Here is a 20433-nt window from a genome sequence, read left to right on the forward strand (position 1 = left end):
TTGCAAAAGATCAAGAATGCAAGTCTACCCCTTTTTAAAAATAGTTAAAAACATAGCAAAACAGGAAGTTTGGTCAACATTCCAAGTATCTGATTTTCACTATCAACTCCACAAAATCTTTCTTTTAACCAATTTATTTCAGATTATATTACTGATTTTTTTTCTTCAAATTCTTGATTAGTAATACATTAAACCTACTAGTGTTCGAAATGTGAGCATCTTTTTTTCCCCCTTAAAAGTAATGAGAAAACAAGGTTTATTAGTTGATATTGGACCTATTTTAAAAGCTTAAAACTAGTCTTCAATAACTGAGTTCTCTTAGATCAGTATTTTGTATCTTTTGTCTATTTTTGGTGCTTAGTAGAGTTCTGCTGAGTCAAGCTCTTTTAAACTGTTTATTATTCTTTATTTGTACTTTTTTCGTACTGTCAAGCCACTGTCCCAGATTAGGAGAGTTCTGCTTCCACAGCTTGTTTAGATTTTCGATCCATGTTGTAGTATAAATTCAGCATGTGGTATCATTCAAGTTTTATCATCAAGTGCTTTATATAGGTTCTTTAAGGTTTAAATTTGTTGATTGTGACCTATAATTATTAACAACTTTATCCTTTGGTCGTTTTATCCAGGGGTCTTTCTTTTTAAGGAAACATTCATCCCCAATACCCTTGAGATTATTCTTGTATGTATAACATACAAAAATTTATATATTAAACACCCTAAAAAAGATGCAGACCCAGACCGTTTTTTTTTATTATCTGAAACAGATTGAACCACATATTTACCTGAATTTTCCTCTACCCGAGTTTGTGAAGTCTTTTCTGCATCCACCAAAGAGCTGCAGCAATATTCCTTTCTTAATATCTTCATTTTCATATATACTTGGAGCTAGAAAAAGGTGTATTTTATTTATATTTTATATATTTATATTTAACTAGCTTTTTCTATTATTTTTCTTTGTACAGAAATTTCATGAAATCTGGGTAAGGGCTATTCCAGAAAAAATTGTATGGGGGGGTTGGAAGGCAGTTTTTGTCAGCACCCACCACCCAGCCAATTGTAATTGAGAATTATAGTGCATTATAGTGTGAAAGTTGCTCTGATACCCATCACCCATGTATTATTAATACAATGTGCCTTCCAACCCCCCATACATTTTTTTCTGGAATAGCCCTAAATTCTATTTGTTCAAAAGATCACATCATACCATACGTGTATTCTTACTTGACAACAATTCCAGGATAAACTAACTTAAACAAAAACTTTACCCTGATAAATTCCCATGATCCCATAACAAGGAAAACACTAATTTAGCTCATATATACAATGTATTTAAAAGTTCACATCATAATGGAACAAGTGTTTTAAGTCTTAAGTAGATGTGACCACAAAAAAGTAAGATACAGTCGACTCTCGTTATGTCGAAGTCAGTCGGACCAGAGAAATATTTCGAGATACACGTAGTTCGACTCAAACGAACACCGGAAGTTCGACAATCTAAGGGACACAACTCTTGCTTAGCTTGGTAAAGCTAAAATAAATCCGGGTGAATATGGCAAGGGGATCGATATTCTAGTATCAGAACGATGTATTTGTATGTCACAGTCTTTTATTATTATAATGACTTTTATTTTTACTTATTTAATTGTTTCAATTAAAAAAAAATCCTATGGCTTTTCCAAGAGGGTAATTTCCAATCGATAGTTTCGTAATTCAGGTCGTTAATAGCTGACAAAATTGTTTATTCTCGGATACAAGAGATTTAAGAAAATTTTGATTTCTATTCATTTTGTTTTATCTCACTTTTTCTTTTCAAAAGAATATATAACAAGATTAAAGACGCCGTTTGAGTAGTTTTTAGGTGATCATCAACGAAAGCCATAATCCTAACTTTATACACACCCAAGCTCATTAGTGTAAATCACAATCTAATTGTTTTGTAAACAATTTAAATACTTTTTCATACTTTTTCATGAACATTAACAATGTATCACTAATTATTTATAAAAATTCTATAAAAGATAATCTTAGGTAAACACTCATGGAAATAGCACGTCATAAATCAATACAGTGGTCAGTGACCGGAAATTTAATTACACGTGTATTGCATGTCAGATTAACTCTTCAATCCATTTAAATCCCGGAGGTCATGTTTTGACATATGTGTATTAGTTCGAGATAAAAAATGAATTTTGTATGCTTTTGTTAACCTTGGGACCGTAAATTTAGTTCGACTCAACCGAAATTTCGACTCATCCAATTTCGACTCATCAGGAGTCGAATTACATACTTTTGTATGGAATAAAGTTCGGGACCAGGTGAAAACTTCGACTCATCCGAAATTTCGAGTCAACCGAGTTCGAGACAACGAGAGTTAACTGTATATACAGTCAGGAACACATTATGCAGCAGGGCAATAAAAAATGTAAACCCACATAAAAATGCTTTCATTTACATCTTCAGGGATCAACTTTGTTTTGATTTAAACAAGATGTTAAGGATGTTCATTTAGCTGTTGCTATTAATGTCAAAGTAAAGAGTTATCATTTTCTCCATGAAAGCTTAGATTCAATCCTCATTTTGTTGAAATTCTTGAACTCAATCTATTATGTATAACTGTTGTATCACAGATCTTATCATCTAACAGCAACTAATATAAACAAAAACAGTCCTTGTTTGGTCACTATGGAACTACTTACCAATTGCTCTAGCCAATCTCTCATATATATCAGACTTTTTAGACAGTTTCTTTAGGAATTCTTCCCTTTCTTCACTCAAATTAGTATCTTTTCTGAAAAGTAGCAGTTCAAATAAAAATATTAAAAAAATTTGTAAGGGTTCTGCTGAACCCAGTGTCTTGCCTACATTTGCTGTAAATCGCAGGCTCAACAAAAATGAGGAAAAAAATCAATAAAAATATTCTTCTTGATACAATCTTTTGATTGTAAGAAGCTTCTGTCCAAGTTTGCTAAAAATCAAGCTTCTGTCCAAGTTTGGTAAAAATCCAGGATAGTCTATGAATCTAATAAATGTTTTAACAAGAATGTGTCCATAGTACACGGATGCCCCACTCGCACTATCATTTTCTATGTTCAGTGGACTGTGAAATTGGGGTCAAAACTTTAATTTGGAATTAAAATTAGAAATTTCATACTATAGGGAACAAGTGTACTAAGTTTTAAGTTGATTTAACTTTAACTTCATCAAAAACTACCTTGACCAAAGACTTTAACCTGAACTTCGCACTACCATTTTCTATGTTCAGTGGACCATGAAATTGGGGTCAAAACTATCATTTGGCATTACAATTAGAAAGATCATATCATGGGGAACATGTGTACTAAGTTTCAAGTTGATTGGACTTCAATTTCATAAAAAACTACCTTGACCAAAAACTTTAACCTGAAGCGAACGGATGCACAGACCAGAAAACATAATGCCCCTCTACTATCGTAGGTGGGGCATATAAACTTTAATTGCAGACTGTATGTCATGTTAACTGGAAGAAAATCGCAAGTGCATTTAAAAGTAAAATACGGAAAAAATGGATTTATTTTTTTACAAAATTTACTTCTGGATACTATCTTATGATCATAAACAAGCTTCTGTCCAAGTTTGGTAGAAATCCAGTATAGTTTAAGAAAGTTATAAAAATTCTAAAAACTTTAACCACAGAGTGAATGTAATGTTTCCCCGCAGAACAACTAAGTCCATTTATAAGTAAAATATGGAAAAAATGGAATTTTATTTTTACAAAGTTTACTTCTGGATACTATCTTATGATCATAAACAAGCTTCTGTCCAAGTTTGGTAGAAATCCAGTATAGTTTAAGAAAGTTATTAAAATTTCAAAAACTTTAACCACAGAGTGAATATTTGTGGACGCTGCCGCTGAAATGTACGATCGCTTAGTCTCGCCTTTTCAACTAAAGTCGAAGGTCACGATACATTTTAATCACAAGTCTTGAGTAATAGTGACAAGAAATAAACAGTCAATGCTATAGGCAATATAAAAATATTTCTGTCAAAAATTCAATAGAAATATAGACCTTAACAAACTCTGGCTGTGCAAATTTTCCTTTTTAATGTTTGTGCTTTCAAATACAAACAAAACAGCACTTTCAGTAATAATAAGCAAGTTACTGTGAATTTTTAAAATAAATATCAATTTTCTAGAGGTATTAAACAAAATTAAGAAGCAAAACTATAGTGCAAGAAGACTTCCCAAGAAAATTTACTATATGAAAGTATCTATTTCATAACTAAAAGCCTCCATGGAGACTGAATAACTTATCTGATAAAATATTTTGTTTACATAAAATATCAGGATTAAAATAGCTCAATGTTTTATAACACAAATATCTTAATTTGCTGATATTTTTAGCTGTTGACAGATTCAGTCTATCTATTGTTTTTCTAAATGTCCATAGTGGCCATGTTGTTGTCAGAAAGGAATAAAACTTCAACTTATATGCCCCCTCCCCCTCAATCATGTGCTGTAAGGTTTTATTCAAATTTTCAAAGTAGTTTCAGAGATATTTTTTTTTAACAAAGATAACAGACACTTGGCAACCAACAGCCATGTGATGGAAAAAACTCCATGTAACAAGAAGAAATGAAAACAAATTCTTCAAGCTCTCAATCAATATTTGGCTGATTCCCTGTTGATCTACTTACTGATCATCATCATCATCATTACTTTCTCTCAATCTCTTGGCATCCAGTTTACGGAAGTGAACTACATCAATGTGTGTCTTGTAAACTGATTTGACATTTCTCATTCTTGGGTTGACACGAAGAGGTGTGGCTCTGTAGATACCTGTGACCTTGACTCTATCACCAGGTTGCACCTTATCAACAAGGTCATTGTGTGCATACAGTATTACTGTGTGAGGTGTCTGTCCAGCTGGCATATCCTCTGAAGAGAAATTAGAATCTTACATTAATAAAATGACACAAAAAGTTTGATGTTTATATAGCATTAAATATCCCATTATACCTGAACTTAACCACTGCTCATATGCTTGAATTGATAATAATCGGTTGGTCTGTTGCTGTATATTAAATATTGTAATCCCTGCATATGGCATATCTACTGTATCAGCTCAGTCACTATTTTAACCTACTGGGGTTATATATAAATACTTCTGTCGAACTTACATCATTTGAGGGTACTTCTCATAAAAAACTTGTTTTGCCTGGTTGAGAAATTGAGCATCAATTAAAAATAATAGTCTTCATTGATTTTATGCATGGATTATAGCCCTATAGGTATCAGCTGATAGGTATATGAATATTTAACATGCGTCCTGGTTCAGATGCTTTATTCAAGTAACATCTATGGCTATCTTACATTGTATAGCTAATCCAATACTAGCTACCATATTAAAGTCATAATAAACGAGTGACCGGTGAAAAATAATGTTATTCCAATTCTTGAACCAATGCATGCAAACACATCATAAACTTAGTCTTCTGTGCACGATTTTATCATTTTTTTTGCATAAATTTCGTATAATTGTCAATTTTTTTTTCAATCGGTCAGTGTGGATGTGAAAATATGGCAGTTAATTAAAGTTCATGTTTTGAAGCCAAAGTGTAACGATTGTCACCTGTTTGTCAACAATCAACAAAAAAGCATGGATATTGAACACGTGTTTAACATGTACAATCAGATAATAGTTTATTTTAAGGACATCCATGCATATTGCGAATTTTTAAGACATGGGTCACACGAAGGTCACTTTGCATACAGAAAATATGTCAGGAAATAAAGTAAACTTCTTCTCAATATGAACAAATTAAAGAATTTTCTTCAGAAAAAAGTATATGTACATAAGCAATGATAAGTTTTATAATGAAAACTATCCATTGAGTTATAAAAAACATATGCATTATCTTTTTTAATTTGAGGTTTCTTATGACTTTAAATTTTCCAAATCATGGTATTTCTATTTTCTAATGGTCTCCTTGAAACTATATATATATACTTTACTTTTTGACTGAAAAGTAATTGATACCATTCATGCTGTTTTTTTTTACCTGGAGATTCCTGAAGTTTTATCATCTGTTTATCTGTAAATTGTGATCGGTTATGTACCAGAGCAAAAGAATGGTTTGTATTACAGTTGGTACAGAGAGTAGGTTCAGCAATCCTGCCCCGGTCAATTTCTACCGATGCTGTGGTTCCACAGACATAACATTTAAAGAAAGCCTCTCTCATCTCAGGGATCAGTGCTGTTGTTCTTATAACCATCCCTCCTATTGTTATCAACTGGTCAATATCTGAAAATACATTGTTTGAATTTTAAATCATTAATGATAGCTATACATGGCAATATTCCTTCAACTTTTACTACTATATTTAGGACCGTTAAATCTGAAAAAATGCACTTGGTTTTTCAGTCAAACATCGCCTTTGTATCAATTATGTTATCAGATCTGTTTTTACAGAGCCAAAAGGAAAATAACCGCAAAACACAACACATGAAAACTGATGTTTCAATATTCAAAGAATTTGCAACAAAATATCTTCTTAAAGATTTAGGGCATATTTGCAGTGATTGTAAGTGTATATTGCTACCAGTTAGACTTGGCTCTAAGACTTGTATTTATCTATTACTAATTATAATCGATTATCTAGCTAGTTTATCTCAACAGACCATTTTAAAACAAGAATGTGTCCTCAGTACACGAATGCCCCACTCGCACTATCATTTTCCATGTTCAGTGGACCGTGAAATTGGGGTAAAAACTCTAACTTGGCATTAAAATTAGAAAGATCATATCATAGGGAACATGTGTACAAAGTTTGAAGTCGATTGGACTTCAACTTCATCAAAAACTACCTTGACCAAAAACTTTAACCTGGAGCGGGACAGACGGACGAACGGACAGACGGACGGACGAACGGACGGACAGACGCACAGACCAGAAAACATAATGCCCCTCTACTATCGTAGGTGGGGCATAAAAATATTATCACTATTTCGATTGATCAGTAAGTAACATAATAGGGTTATCTGATTGATCGATGTTTACAACATCCAACAGTAAATATTACATGCAGATTTAGAATGAGAGCCTGCAAGTTTCATGTGCATATACCATGGTTTGTTGAGTCAAAAGATTTTCATCCTGCTAGTCCTTTTTAGATTTAAACTGCAAGCCTATCAGGCTTTGTTTTAATTTGGAGCTCCTAAATGCAGATATTATAAATTTCAAAGACTTTGGTATGAGCACTGTGCCATTGCTTTCCTTGGGGTAGTCTAACATATTATGTATCAAATGTTTCTCTGCTCTGAAAATGCACTGTATTTTGTTTTTGCTTTTTTTTTATTGATTCATAATTTTTATTGATTACATAAAAGTTGTAAAATATCTTTCATACTATTTACCAAACTTAAATCCTTATTGTTCTTTCTTATATGACAATAATTTCGAAAGCAATGAAAGTCTTCTGATAAATTTTACCTTCAGGATTGAGAGATCTCATATTTTTAGTAAGAGCAGCATTATATGGTCTGACTTGAACTTGGTGTTCCAATGCAGTGTCAGGGTATCTGTCGAAGAACATTTCATTGATGGACATATCAAATGTGGGTATCACTTCCTGTGGATAGCAGATTAACTGGCGGTATAGTTCAGCGTCAAACTCACGGAGATGTTCACAGTTAAAGTTCAGGAATGGCTCACCAATTACACTAATCTGAAAACTACATACTGATAAAATGCCTTTCCACTGATTTGTTTAAATATGTAGTCACAAAACAAAATGAAAGTAAGCACTTAAGTAACAGAAACCATGAATTCTCAATAAGCTGTGGTAAACAAAAACATGTTTAATTGACACCCTTTTGTTACCTGTTCAATCATAATGGCAATTTGTTTATTGTTAGCTGTTCAATCATAATGGCAATTTGTTTATTGTTAGCTGTTCAATCATAATGGCAATTTGTTTATTGTTAGCTGTTCAATCATAATGGCAATTTGTTTATTGTTAGCTGTTCAATCATAATGGCAATTTGTTTATTGTTAGCTGTTCAATCATAATGGCAATTTGTTTATTGTTAGCTGTTCAATCATAATGGCAATTTGTTTATTGTTAGCTGTTCAATCATAATGGCAATTTGTTTATTGTTAGCTGTTCAATCATAACGGCAATTTGTTTATTGATACCTGTTCAATTATAATGACAATTTGTTTATTGTTACCTGTTCAATCATAATGGCAATTTGTTTATTGTTAGCTGTTCAATCATAATGGCAATTTGTTTATTGTTAGCTGTTCAATCATAATGGCAAATTGTTTATTGTTACCTGTTCAATCATAATGGCAATTTGTTTATTGATACCTGTTCAATCATAACGGCAATTTGTTTATTGATACCTGTTCAATCATAACGGCAATTTGTTTATTGATACCTGTTCAATCATAATGACAATTGTAACTCCCTAAAATGTCAAAGGGAGATAACTGTTTAAATTGGCAAGTGAATTCCTGATGCATATGTTCTGTTCATTAACAACTTTACAACTAACCTCCTCCAGCCTCTGTATGTAGTATGGTTCATTGATATCCATTCCATCAAACTGTTCATCACCGGCCATGTTCTTGTCCACATACTTGGTGATGAACCTTCTGAACTTGTCTTTGCACTGACTGACCACAACGTCCGTACCCCAGATGACCAGTTGTGGACCAGCATTTGGATCACTGGTAATATCACTGGTGATCTTTGTTGGTTCCTACAAGAGCAAAAAGATAGTTGAAAGAAGCAAATATTACATTGACAATAATCAATTTAAATCTGCAGACTCTCTTCTGGGGTTAAAGTCATAAAACTTTGCTCAGTGCTCGGAGCACAAAAATCATGCTCGAAACATGAAATCCAGCATTTTGATTGGTTGATTCTCGAGTCTGAGTACAAAAATCGTGCTCGAAAGTTTTATGACCGCTAGGCCAGAAGTACACTATTAAAATTCAGAAATTATAGTGAGGTTTTTATCAATGCGAATAATGGGACTGAATGAGTATTGCAATAATAAAAACTCTCATTCTGATATCTGATACATACAACTGTAGTCAATTTTTCCTGAAATCGCAATAATAGATCTCGCATTTCAGTCAATTCTTTAAAATTTGCAATCGGCCTAGCCAAGATCAGATGTGCATTTCATATTGGGTCTATGTTATAGGCTTGTAAAGACAAGAAGATAAACTGTACATAAGTAATACATCTTTGAACTGAAGAAGAGAATGTAGGGTTTCACAATGAATATCAAATATCATGTATAGGTGTTACCGTTTTGAAAAAAAAACACTAAAATACACGCTGAAAATGGGCAAAATTTCACGTTATGTTGTTTCATTTAAAATTTCGCTGTTTTTATCAATTGATAGTTAATAAGTGAAATTAATTTGAACTACATTATTGGTTCATTGCTATAGACAATTTATTCATCTTTCTTTTACTGTTTGTTGCAACAAAAAATCTTCAGTGGTTACAAAGTTATGATAAAAAGTTGAATACTATGCGCTTGTTATGCAATTTTGTACTTTTGTTTTTAGCTTGCTCAGTGTAATGATAAAAGAGAAAAATAAATCAAATTTATGCTATTATGTGTTTTGTTTTCTCTTCTAGTATATACATGTACATTATCAAAAACTACCTCATTTATCAAAATTGAAGTACCCTAGCTGGAGAAATATGCCATCAAAGTTGGATATACAAATAAAGTGAAAAAATGTCTTGTCCGTAGACATGCATTCCCTAGTAAACTGGAAGCATAATTACATTAATGTTGCATTGCTAAGTTCCTGTTCTTTTGTAGATATGAAAACACTACCAACATTTTTTTCTACCATCTATTAATAGAGGAAAAAATTCAAAAATATGTCAGAATGTCTTGTCCGTAGACACATGTCTTGTCCGTAGACATGTCTTTTTATCAATATTGCTTGGCTTTATGGGTCTTAATTAGTCCTATGTGTTGTTTAAACTTAGAAATATCTTATTTTAAATAAATAAATGGTAATTTAAGTGTTCTCAATTTTTGTAAAATTACTTTACAGGAGTGGATTTTAAAAAGTGTCAGATTATCAGTCATAAAAAGCATACCTTATTTTACTTCAATATTGTTTATTCCAGTTGCTGCATACCTTAAAAGATTAACTAAATCAAATGAAGAAAAAGCATTTCTCTCTCTCTAACTTTATCTTTTGCATTTCAGTATTAACAGCAGATGAGGAAGTGTCTACGGACAAGACACTTGTACATAACAAGTATTAAATTCAATTATTTGTCTGCTATGGAACTTAAATCTTATTTATAAGTGATGAAAGTTATCTATTCAAATTAAAACTCAGTATTTTCAACATAAATATAGTCACAATTAATTCTAACAGATTTTTTTTTTAACTGAAATTGTCTTGTCCGTAGACATTACCACAATATATTCGTATCCAATTTCCTTGAGTTCAGCCTAATTTGATAGGTAAAATGTATGTTATTTTTTCAAAAGAACACATTCAACTATGTCAAAATTGAGTTTTAATAATAGTTTGATTGTTTTAAACAGTCAGATATATGGATTTCAGTTAAAAGAATGTGTCTTCATTTTGGCTTAATCAATAAATTATTGAGATATGTAAAGAATTATGCGTACATTTTTATATTTTCCAAAATTAAAAAACACCGCTTAAAACTTAATCAGTAACTTTTAATCTTAACTTTAACAATCATCTTTGAAAGCATTTAATTGAATATCAATAAAATGTCTTGTCCGTAGACATTTTCAAAATGTATTTGTTTCCATTTTCCTCGAAGTTAAGCATCATTTGATAGATAAACCTGATAAAATGTATGTTTTTTCTTTCAAGATAACACTTTCAGCTATATCAAAATTAGGTTTTAATAATGCATTTCATTAAATATGAATACAATGTCTTGTCCGTAGACAAAACATATAAATTGTATTGCTAAGTTTGATTGTTTATTGTAAGAATATGCATCAAGTTATTTTAATGTTCTATACACCAAAAGAAAGGGTTCTTTTGGAAGTTTTGTTATTTATAGATAATTTTAGATACAGTTTTATCAGATAAGATTAATGATTAAAGAAAGCTACTGTTGTTTGAAATAACTGTGAGTCAAACATGTTCTTGTTATTTTTTTTTCAATTAAAATGTTTGATATTCAATAGTTCTAAACATATTTTGTTGTCTTTGTCATTGACCAAAAATCTGTCACTGGTGACCATGTCTTGAAGGCAACCATTATAGAAAATTATACAGTTTTTAAACACCATTTATTTAATAAAAATATTAAATATTTCCTTCAAAAACTGCATGGAATTATATAAATACTTCCAGTGTTAGCCTAACGATGGCAATTTTTCATAATTTAAACCATTTTTGAACCAAAATATCAAAAGAGTTTTTCCCAGAGGTGATACTCATTTTTGACTTCATGTGAAACACAAAATGCACATCTGATTGTGGCTAGGCCGAATAATAAATGCACACAATAATTTCTGCATTTACAGTACTCAGTTTATAAAGTTATAAAACACATTTACATGATAAAACAGGGTTGTTCACCAAAAAAATGTAACTTCCACTTCGCAATATTCCATTATAACATACCAAAATACTTTAAAGGGATAATAGGAATACTGTACAATACAACAGACCATATCAACCACCAACACATGACTTAATTAACAATCTTTAAACAAATTCAATTAAACTTTTTGCAACTAATTTCTCATCATCCAGCATAATTGTTGGCAAAAAAAATAAACTTGTCATTTGAGAGACTAATTAAACACCACTGTTGATGGACAGGCACTCATCATTCCTTTATCTCTATTGAAAGTCTTTAGTAGATGAAACATGCAAATAGCATACAAAACAAGCATTTTTTGAGTATTGGTCTGAGAACACAATTATTTCGTAGTGCATTTCTTTTAGAACATAAATGAAAATAAAAAAAATCCCACCTGCGATTTCTCAAAGAAACTTTTACAGTGTGTTGTACTACTTTTGGGACAAATTATATCAAAATTATAGAAAACTTCATCGGCTCTAACTCAAAATATGGACAATTTTATGTTTAGGGCGTATTGAAATCTTTTGACAGCTTCCGAAGTGCTAATTTTCAACCTTTTTCAGCTGGACCAAATCACTACTTTCCTTTAAAATTCTGGACCCAAATTTTTTTAGTGTAATTTCACCCCCCTACTTCCAATTTGAGGCATTAAACATGGAGAAATAAATTTGGAAGGGGTATAAAAATTAATGGCAAGTAACCCACTGTCAACACTAGGGACTATATTCGTGAACAACGAAAATCAAGGGACGACAATTGTGGTCTCGGATCTATTGCATGGCAATACATAGTCCCCTACCGATTAAAAATTCATTTTACTGAAACAAAATCCTAACTTGATCTATAACTTGCCATGGTGTAAACTATATTACAAATATCAAGTCAATATCTGCAAGCATGGTGAAAAAAATTTGATAAACTGATTATTTAAGTGAATTTTCAAAGTCCAAGGACCATAACTCTACACAAAATCATCAGACCGGAACAAAATTTGAAAAATTGATCTGTAAAATAGTGCATGCACATTCAAAACAATTGCAAAGAAAAAACACCAACACTTGGATCTGATCCTCCAATTGTGACCTGTCGCAGCTTCCTGTCACTTCGGACATCTGGTCTTGTTCTGATGGGTGTGGCAGCTGCTCCAGGTGTACGGGGACCACCTCTTGATCCTGGTGTTCCATAATTCAAAGGTGAACTCAAATCTATTTCACTGGTAGGAGCTGAAAAAAAAGAATTATTTTAAATAGACATTGAATCTTAACATTAAGCCTTTCAAGTACTATGCTTATAAATAAAGGGATTGATTGATTGTTGGTTGCTCAACATAGTGGCAAATATTTCATGCATGTTCAGGAGGATAAATAACAGGATTTATAATGATAATGCATTCAAAAACAACCAGGAAAGGTAAACACCTCAGTGGTCTCAGCCTTCACACTTAACCACAAATCCTACAGCCATGGCTTGTAAAATTGCTGTTGGCTTTTGAAATTTTTCTCTACTAGCCAATATATAGAATACAACTAAAAATTTGTTTAAATTGAGCTACAGGCTTGTGGATTCATGTTTAGTCTGAAGACTGTGGTCTCATTGTGAAACAATTTTTATTTTTTTTTAAAACATCTCTTTCCTCTGTCTTGTCTGTGGGATAAACCTTTAAAACATTTATCTCATCTAAAAATATAAATATACACAAATTTGAATAAAAATAGATTTTCTGCTGCTTGCTGGAAGAGGATATTTTAATATCTACCATTTAACATACCTGCTCTAGATTGAGGTGGACTGGAAAACAAGGAGGTGTCCTCAGCTTGTGGTCCTGATGGAGGAGACGAAGGCAGAGGTCGTAGGTCAGCACCAGGAGAACTATCCATTCTACGTTTTGATGGGGGTGAGGATGTTTCATCTCTTTCTTTCTCCGGTTTGCTTTTTCTTGCACTTCCTCTTGTTGATGAGGCTAAAAAAAGAACCACAAATCAAATGACATACAAACAAAAACATCCGGTCAGTATGGGCTTAATTAATTTCCTGGGAATTGGAACTGTCCTTCACATGAAATGACATACATGTATCATCAATCTGCACATTTAGTCATTCTACTCTGACATTTAAGTTGTTCACACATTTCATAGACTATTTTCACTGTTTAAAAGACAAGTCATTTTTCATTGTACCAGACTTCCCTTCTAGATTTGGTAGTTTTTTTTTTCCCTTAAAGTTTACGCTTTGAAATTTGGTCTTATTTGTCCAGAACTGTCTCTCATTTTAGATGTTTCTCCATTGTGAAATGTCAATTTCTCTCATGTTTGAAAACAATTGCTTTGGTAGGTTTTTTTATTGATAGAATATTTTTTTTAAAGTAAATAATTATTTTAGATTTCACTCTAATAGCTATGATTGAGGGTTCAAAAGAACCATATTCAGATTTGCTTAACTACAACAGATTATTTTTTGGTTAATTAACATATGCAAAAACTTTTTTTCTTGGGACTGCTCTGGATTCACCTAATAAAACTTTTGTCTACAGACAAAAAAGTCAGCATGGTCAGACATTAATCCTTTTGGCACATTTTCAAATATGGCCAGCAACAGAAACTCAAACCATCTTAATGATTATGTGTTTTACACTAAACAGTGGATTCTTTTTCTTCATTTTTATGACCCTGCTTTAACATGTTGAATGCTTTAGAAACATCATATAGCAGCAAAACAATGTGACAATATATATACATACGTGTTGTTGCACTGGATCTTGAACTTTTCCTGGTTGCTAAAAATAAACAAAGAAAATAAAAATTAGTGTCTTCAACCAGATGAAGAAAATGTAAGAATGAAGAAAAAATAGATATCATTGAGATGGGAGCCATCTCTGTGGGCCCCGCTGTGAATAATGTGCATTAAAAAATTGTATCTTTAACATAGGACATGGGTTTGTCAACTGAAATCAAAGTTTTTGACCTTGACCTTTGACCTAGGAAGTTGTACATCAATTATGACATACCCTCTGATATTGGTTTATATACATTTCAGGTATAAATTTTAAAATGATAACGGTTCTCAAGATATAGAGCGGACACGATCTTTACCATAGGACACGGGGTTGTCAACTGAAACCAAAGTTTTTGACCTTGACCTTTGACCTAGGAAGTTGCACATAAATTATGACACACCCTTTGGTGTTGGTTTATATACATGTCAAGTATAAACTTTGAAATGATAACGGTTCTCAAGATGTAGAGCGGACACGATCTTTACCATAGGACATGGGGTTGTCAACTGAAACCAAAGTTTTTGACCTTGACCTTTGACCTAGGAAGTTGTACATAAATTATGACATACCCTCTGATATTGGTTTATATACATTTCAGGTATAAACTTTAAAATGATAACGGTTCTCAAGATATAGAGCGGACACATTCTTTACCATAGGACATGGGGTTGTCAACTGAAACCAAAGTTTTTGACCTTGAACTTTGCCCTAGGCAGTCGTTCATAAATTATGACACACCCTCTGGTGTTGGTTCATATACATGTCAAGTATAAACTTTGAAATCAAAACGGTTCTCAAGATATAGAGCGGACACGATCTTCACCACAGGACACAGGGTTGTCAACTGAAACCAAAGTTTTTTTACCTTGACCTTTGACCTAGGAAGTTGTACATACATCATGACACGCCCTCTGGTGGTGGTTAATAAACATGTAAAGTATAAAGTATGAAATCATAATGGTTCTCTAGATATGGAGCGGACACAAAGTTATTACAAAGTGTTACGGATGGACGGACGGACAGACTGATCACTATAGGGCGACCCGCCTGTGGCGGGGCCCTAATAAGCAGCAAGATTATGACAGGTTCATTTAGAAAACAGCACAACAGAAATATCATATACATTTAGAAAACAGCATGACAGAAATATTTTAAATGCATTTATATGAAGTTGAAATACAGTACTTACTTTAATTTCTTTCAATTTGATTGTTGTATGATACTCCACATCCATTTTTGGGGGTATCATGACACATCGACACACACTCTGGTGTCACACACACTCCTGTGTCATGTACGAACCAACAGACAGACGGTCAAGTATAAAGTATGAAATATTAACGGTTCTCGAGATGTAGAGCGGACACAATTTGTTAAGAACAACAAACGGAAATAATAACAGCTGTCCTCTCAAAATATAGTGTGGATCAAATTTGTTAGCGATGGACAGACCAACAGACAAGACCTTTGACCTAGGAAGTTGTACATACATCATGACACACGCTCTGGTGTTGGTTAAAATGGATGTCAAGTATAATATTTGAAATCATAACGGTTCTCAAGATATAGAGCGGACACGATCTTCACCACAGGACACAGGGTTGTCAACTGAAACCAAAGTTTTTTTTACCTTGACCTTTGACCTAGGAAGTTGTACATACATCATGACACGCCCTCTGGTGGTGGTTAATAAACATGTAAAGTATAAAGTATGAAATCATAATGGTTTCCTAGATATGGAGCGGACACAAAGTTAAAAGTGTTACGGACGGACGGACGGACAGACTGATCAGTATAGGGTGGACGGACGGACTATAGGGCCATGACATGCCCTCTGGTGACGGACGGACGGACTATAGGGCCATGACATGCCCTCTGGTGGTGGTTAATAAACATGTAAAGTATAAAGTATGAAATCATAATGGTTCTCTAGATTCGGACGGACGGACAGACTGATCACTATAGGGCGACCCGCCTTTGGCGGAGCCCTAATAATACTGTTTTCAAACTGTATCTCATATCGTAATTATATTTATTACAATAAATAGATTGTTTTTTTATGCAGGTAACATTAAAATAGTTCTGAATACCAATTTCCACAACAGCTTCAGTTAATTTTGTTGTTTCCATCCATTGGAGTGAACACAAAGAGATCTAAACTTCGGTATGCAATTAATAGCTATTTAGTTATACATGTTCAAATATTACTCTATTGGTGTCCATCTTGCAACTGGTCTGATCCCTCACTACAGACAAATCATGCTAAATATATAATGAACAGGTAAAAAATTGTCAAACTTCCTGAATTAAAATCCTAAAAATTTTTATTCATAGAAACAAGTTATTAACAAACTATTTCCAACATAACCTTACGGGTTTTAGCATTTTCATCTGTCGTTGGAGAAGTAGGCTCTGATGTCCTCCCCCGTTTACTTCTACGAGGTGTCAATGGTTCAGACATATTGGGTTGTCAACCGGAAAGTTTTAATCTACAAGACAAATAAATAGATACATTTGTACAAAAAGGATCAATCTGCAAGACAAATAGATACAGTTGTACAGAAGGGTTGAAATAAGCAGTCATGATACATGTATATTGCATATAAATTAAACAACAAAAACTATTACTACATTAAAAGAACATCATCTTCCATATGTCTTCAGAGCTCAAACTCTAAATTTTAAGAAGAAAAAAATAGTAACATACATTGTATATTGTATTTTTGCCTGTTATTTCGGCAAAAATCAATGGAGTGGAACCAAACATAATCTTGACCTGTTTCTTGTCATACTGGACTAACATTCTAAAAATTATCTCAACATATTCATGTACGTGAAGGGCCTTCAATCCAGAAAAAAAATGCTAAATCTATTATAGAAATTTTCAGTCAAATGGCCATAGTTTCAGCAAAAATCAGCAGCACAAAACCAAAAGTAAACTCAATCTTTAAAACATTACAGTAGACTCACAAACACCAAAAAAAGTCCATATCATAAATAATTATTCTTCAGGGAATGGCGGAAAAGGGTGAACCTTTACAGCCAGACCACTGTGCGGAAGAAGCATTACAATCAAAGATAAGGCAGTGCCTGCGCTTTCCCGCATGCGGGGACATGAAGCCAATTTTGTCTTCATAGGCTATGAGTACCCGCCTCAGGTTTTATAATTTAATGTCATCGTATAGGGAATAAAATGTTAAAAAAAACCATGGAAATTATCGCAAATAGTGAAAACAATTAATAATAGTCACAGAGATTTTAAGATTTGATACAGTACCATTCAAACGGATCGATTCTATATCGTTTTTTTTTTTATTTCCGTGTTTCTCGGAGCCACACCGAGTACCGCAGATTTCACTCCCAAATATCTCCAAAGATTCTCTCCCAACACTGCGTGGCTGTTAATTGGTTTATTGCCCATCGGATGTACTAAAAATTAACGACGTGTGACAACATAATCGGATTACCCAGATAATTTACCTATATGTACATTTAATCGATCTTGATTGTACAGGTGTGTTTTAAAATCATGGTATTAAAATTTGAACAAATGTTTCCTTTCTTTGACAGATAAAGATGTGACATTATCATTTAGAATAAGATAATTATTATCTTATATGTTTTTGTCCCATGCCATTATCTTTGAAATAAAACGTACAAACGAAAAAATATGAAGAAAAAACTTGTTTCTATTACAGTCCGGTCAGGGTGTACATTGTGTTCTTTCAACAAAGACGATTTTGCCACCATTAGAATCTTTTATGACTTACTCAATAAGCAATATCGGTGCATTAATTGTTCATTATTTAAAAATCAACTGGTTATAAAATAATGTTGTTTTTACGGTAACTCGATCGTCCAATCTAAACCACAGAGTTGATTCATCGGATCAACAAGTAAACTCAATATATTGAGCAATGTAAAATATTATGTTTCACCACCTCGATACATTTATACAGACTTGAATAATTTAAATTACGAAAAGAAACTGTAAAGTGACAACTCTGTTGAACAAAGGAAATAATTAACTGCAAGTGATATTGCTAGCGCTCGTCATTTTCGTATTTTACGAAATGGTTTTCAAATTGACGAAAGTATTTATATCAATTTCGTCATTTAAATTTGGAAAGTGTCATTTTTAAGTATTTTCACATTAAATTACTATAATTCTACCTGTCTTCATGTTTTTGACAAGTTTATGACGCTCAACCATTTAACTTTTACAAAAGATGTTAAAAGTTGTGATGATAAGTAATCCGCTTATCACTATCCGATAGGTCACTAATCCTTTAATTATTATCAAACCTCATAATTGCCCATCATATTATTCTAGTCCAGTTAAATCAGTCATCATTTTATTTTCAAAATTTCCCAACCGCCTACAATTGGCAGTTCTTTATCATATTTTTGTCATTTGAACACAATTGATCCCCCGGACAATTTCCATCATAATTTCAATATCTCTTCAACCATAAATTTTTATTACTGACCATGGACATATAACTAATGTTCAGGGCTACGTCCTTTTTTGAAAGATAAAACATTAAAAATCAAATAGTCAAAGATCACGGTGTTCTCATTTATTCGGAAAAGAATTATATTTTAGATTCCGATTAATAGATTGTAAAAGGACCTTCTGGAGCCTCAATACGATCGCACAAAAATGACGTTCTGCAACTTTACAAACCTGAATGAATTTTCACACGGTCATCTAGAAAGGTCACCTGAGTTTACTGGGACGCGATATTATTTCCCACCCTTTAAAAAACTTGTGCTGTGGATAAAATTAATGATAACTATTTTTAGCATTTAACATTGTTAAGTAAGTCAAGTTCAACCAAAACTGTTGATAACTGAGATGTGTATTGTGGAATTGTCTTCGCACGGCAAATAATTGTTTTTAAAATCTTTTAAGATCACTGTTCCAATTACACAAATTTACATTCATTGTGTGAAAATAAATATTATACAAAGACAAATTAATGCAGCTGGGGAAGTATTCCTGTTGTAACCGAAATGTATTATTATCTTAAAGTAATGCCAACAAGTTGTAAAACGAAAATGCCATAAATATTAAGCATAACAAATGGTTAATAATATTTTCTTTTTACTTGCATAATATATATATATAAAACTTTGTGACACATAATTTTTATGATTTTCTTTAAACTACTCTCATTAATTTAGCGGAAGTTTCTGGTTATTTTTACACAAGTATGTGTATTTTGTAAATAAAATATTAATTTACTGGTGAAAATATCGAGGTCAAAATTAAGTAGTTTTTTTTTATTTTATAAAACTTCAATGCAATTGAAAGAATTAACAACAACATTTTGCTTTGAAATCTTTTATTCATTCAAGCAATCAGATTTATAATCGTAAAGAGAAAATGCCGTAGACCTGAGACTACTATAACAGTATAGTAGTCTCAGCATAGACTTACATAATTATTATGCCTAACGAATGGTGAATAAATTTTCCTTTAAACTTGCATATACAAAACTTTGAGACACATAATTTTCAAATAAAGACTAACTTTGAAGTAGAATATTACATTTTTTCACATTTTCAACTATATTTTATAATCCTTTTTTTTTTTTAAAAGCAAGCACATTTAGGTAAAGATATTTTTAGATTGGCAAGCAAGAAATATGAAAATATTTTAACTTATAATTACCACAAAAATTAAACTTAATCAGTATAAAAAGACATTTTAGTCATTTAAAATTATACACCTGTTTGACACTTGAACTGGTACAGTATTCTTTATTACATCAACCTTTACCTGTCAGGTAATCCAATTACCCTATCAGTCGTGTGCCGGTAGAGATCAAAGTAGGATAAGCCTTCAACTTATATCATAGAGGGCCAATTAATTCCTCGTGTAGGGAATGAGCTCGCTATCACAATAAACATTTACACGATTTTGGGAGAGATTACTCCTAAATTCTTCCCAACATTTTGAGAGGAATATTGGATTTTTTTTCAGACTGACTCTGACATTTTCCTTGGTGTAGGGTGTGGGATAGTTGGTCCTCTTGAATGGTACTGT

General features: G+C 32.4%; 1 protein-coding gene across 1 annotated transcript in view; it reads right to left on the reverse strand.

Annotated features, from left to right (window-relative positions):
- The window catches only part of LOC143079826 (DNA replication licensing factor mcm4-A-like), a 31705-nt gene that overhangs the window by 10860 nt on the left and 412 nt on the right, over positions 1-20433 (reverse strand). The window contains exons 2-11 of the mRNA XM_076255437.1: positions 16755-16870; positions 14346-14381; positions 13377-13568; positions 12665-12831; positions 8538-8744; positions 7471-7705; positions 6040-6282; positions 4675-4915; positions 2697-2788; positions 783-885 (exon numbers count right to left, since the gene is read on the reverse strand). Of these exons, the coding sequence (XP_076111552.1) occupies positions 783-885; positions 2697-2788; positions 4675-4915; positions 6040-6282; positions 7471-7705; positions 8538-8744; positions 12665-12831; positions 13377-13568; positions 14346-14381; positions 16755-16842 (1604 nt within the window). The 5' untranslated portion in view covers positions 16843-16870. The remainder of the gene's footprint in view (positions 1-782; positions 886-2696; positions 2789-4674; positions 4916-6039; positions 6283-7470; positions 7706-8537; positions 8745-12664; positions 12832-13376; positions 13569-14345; positions 14382-16754; positions 16871-20433) is intronic.

The sequence above is a fragment of the Mytilus galloprovincialis genome, chromosome 6, assembly GCF_965363235.1.
Source record: "Mytilus galloprovincialis chromosome 6, xbMytGall1.hap1.1, whole genome shotgun sequence".
Taxonomy (NCBI): Eukaryota; Metazoa; Mollusca; class Bivalvia; order Mytilida; family Mytilidae; genus Mytilus; species Mytilus galloprovincialis.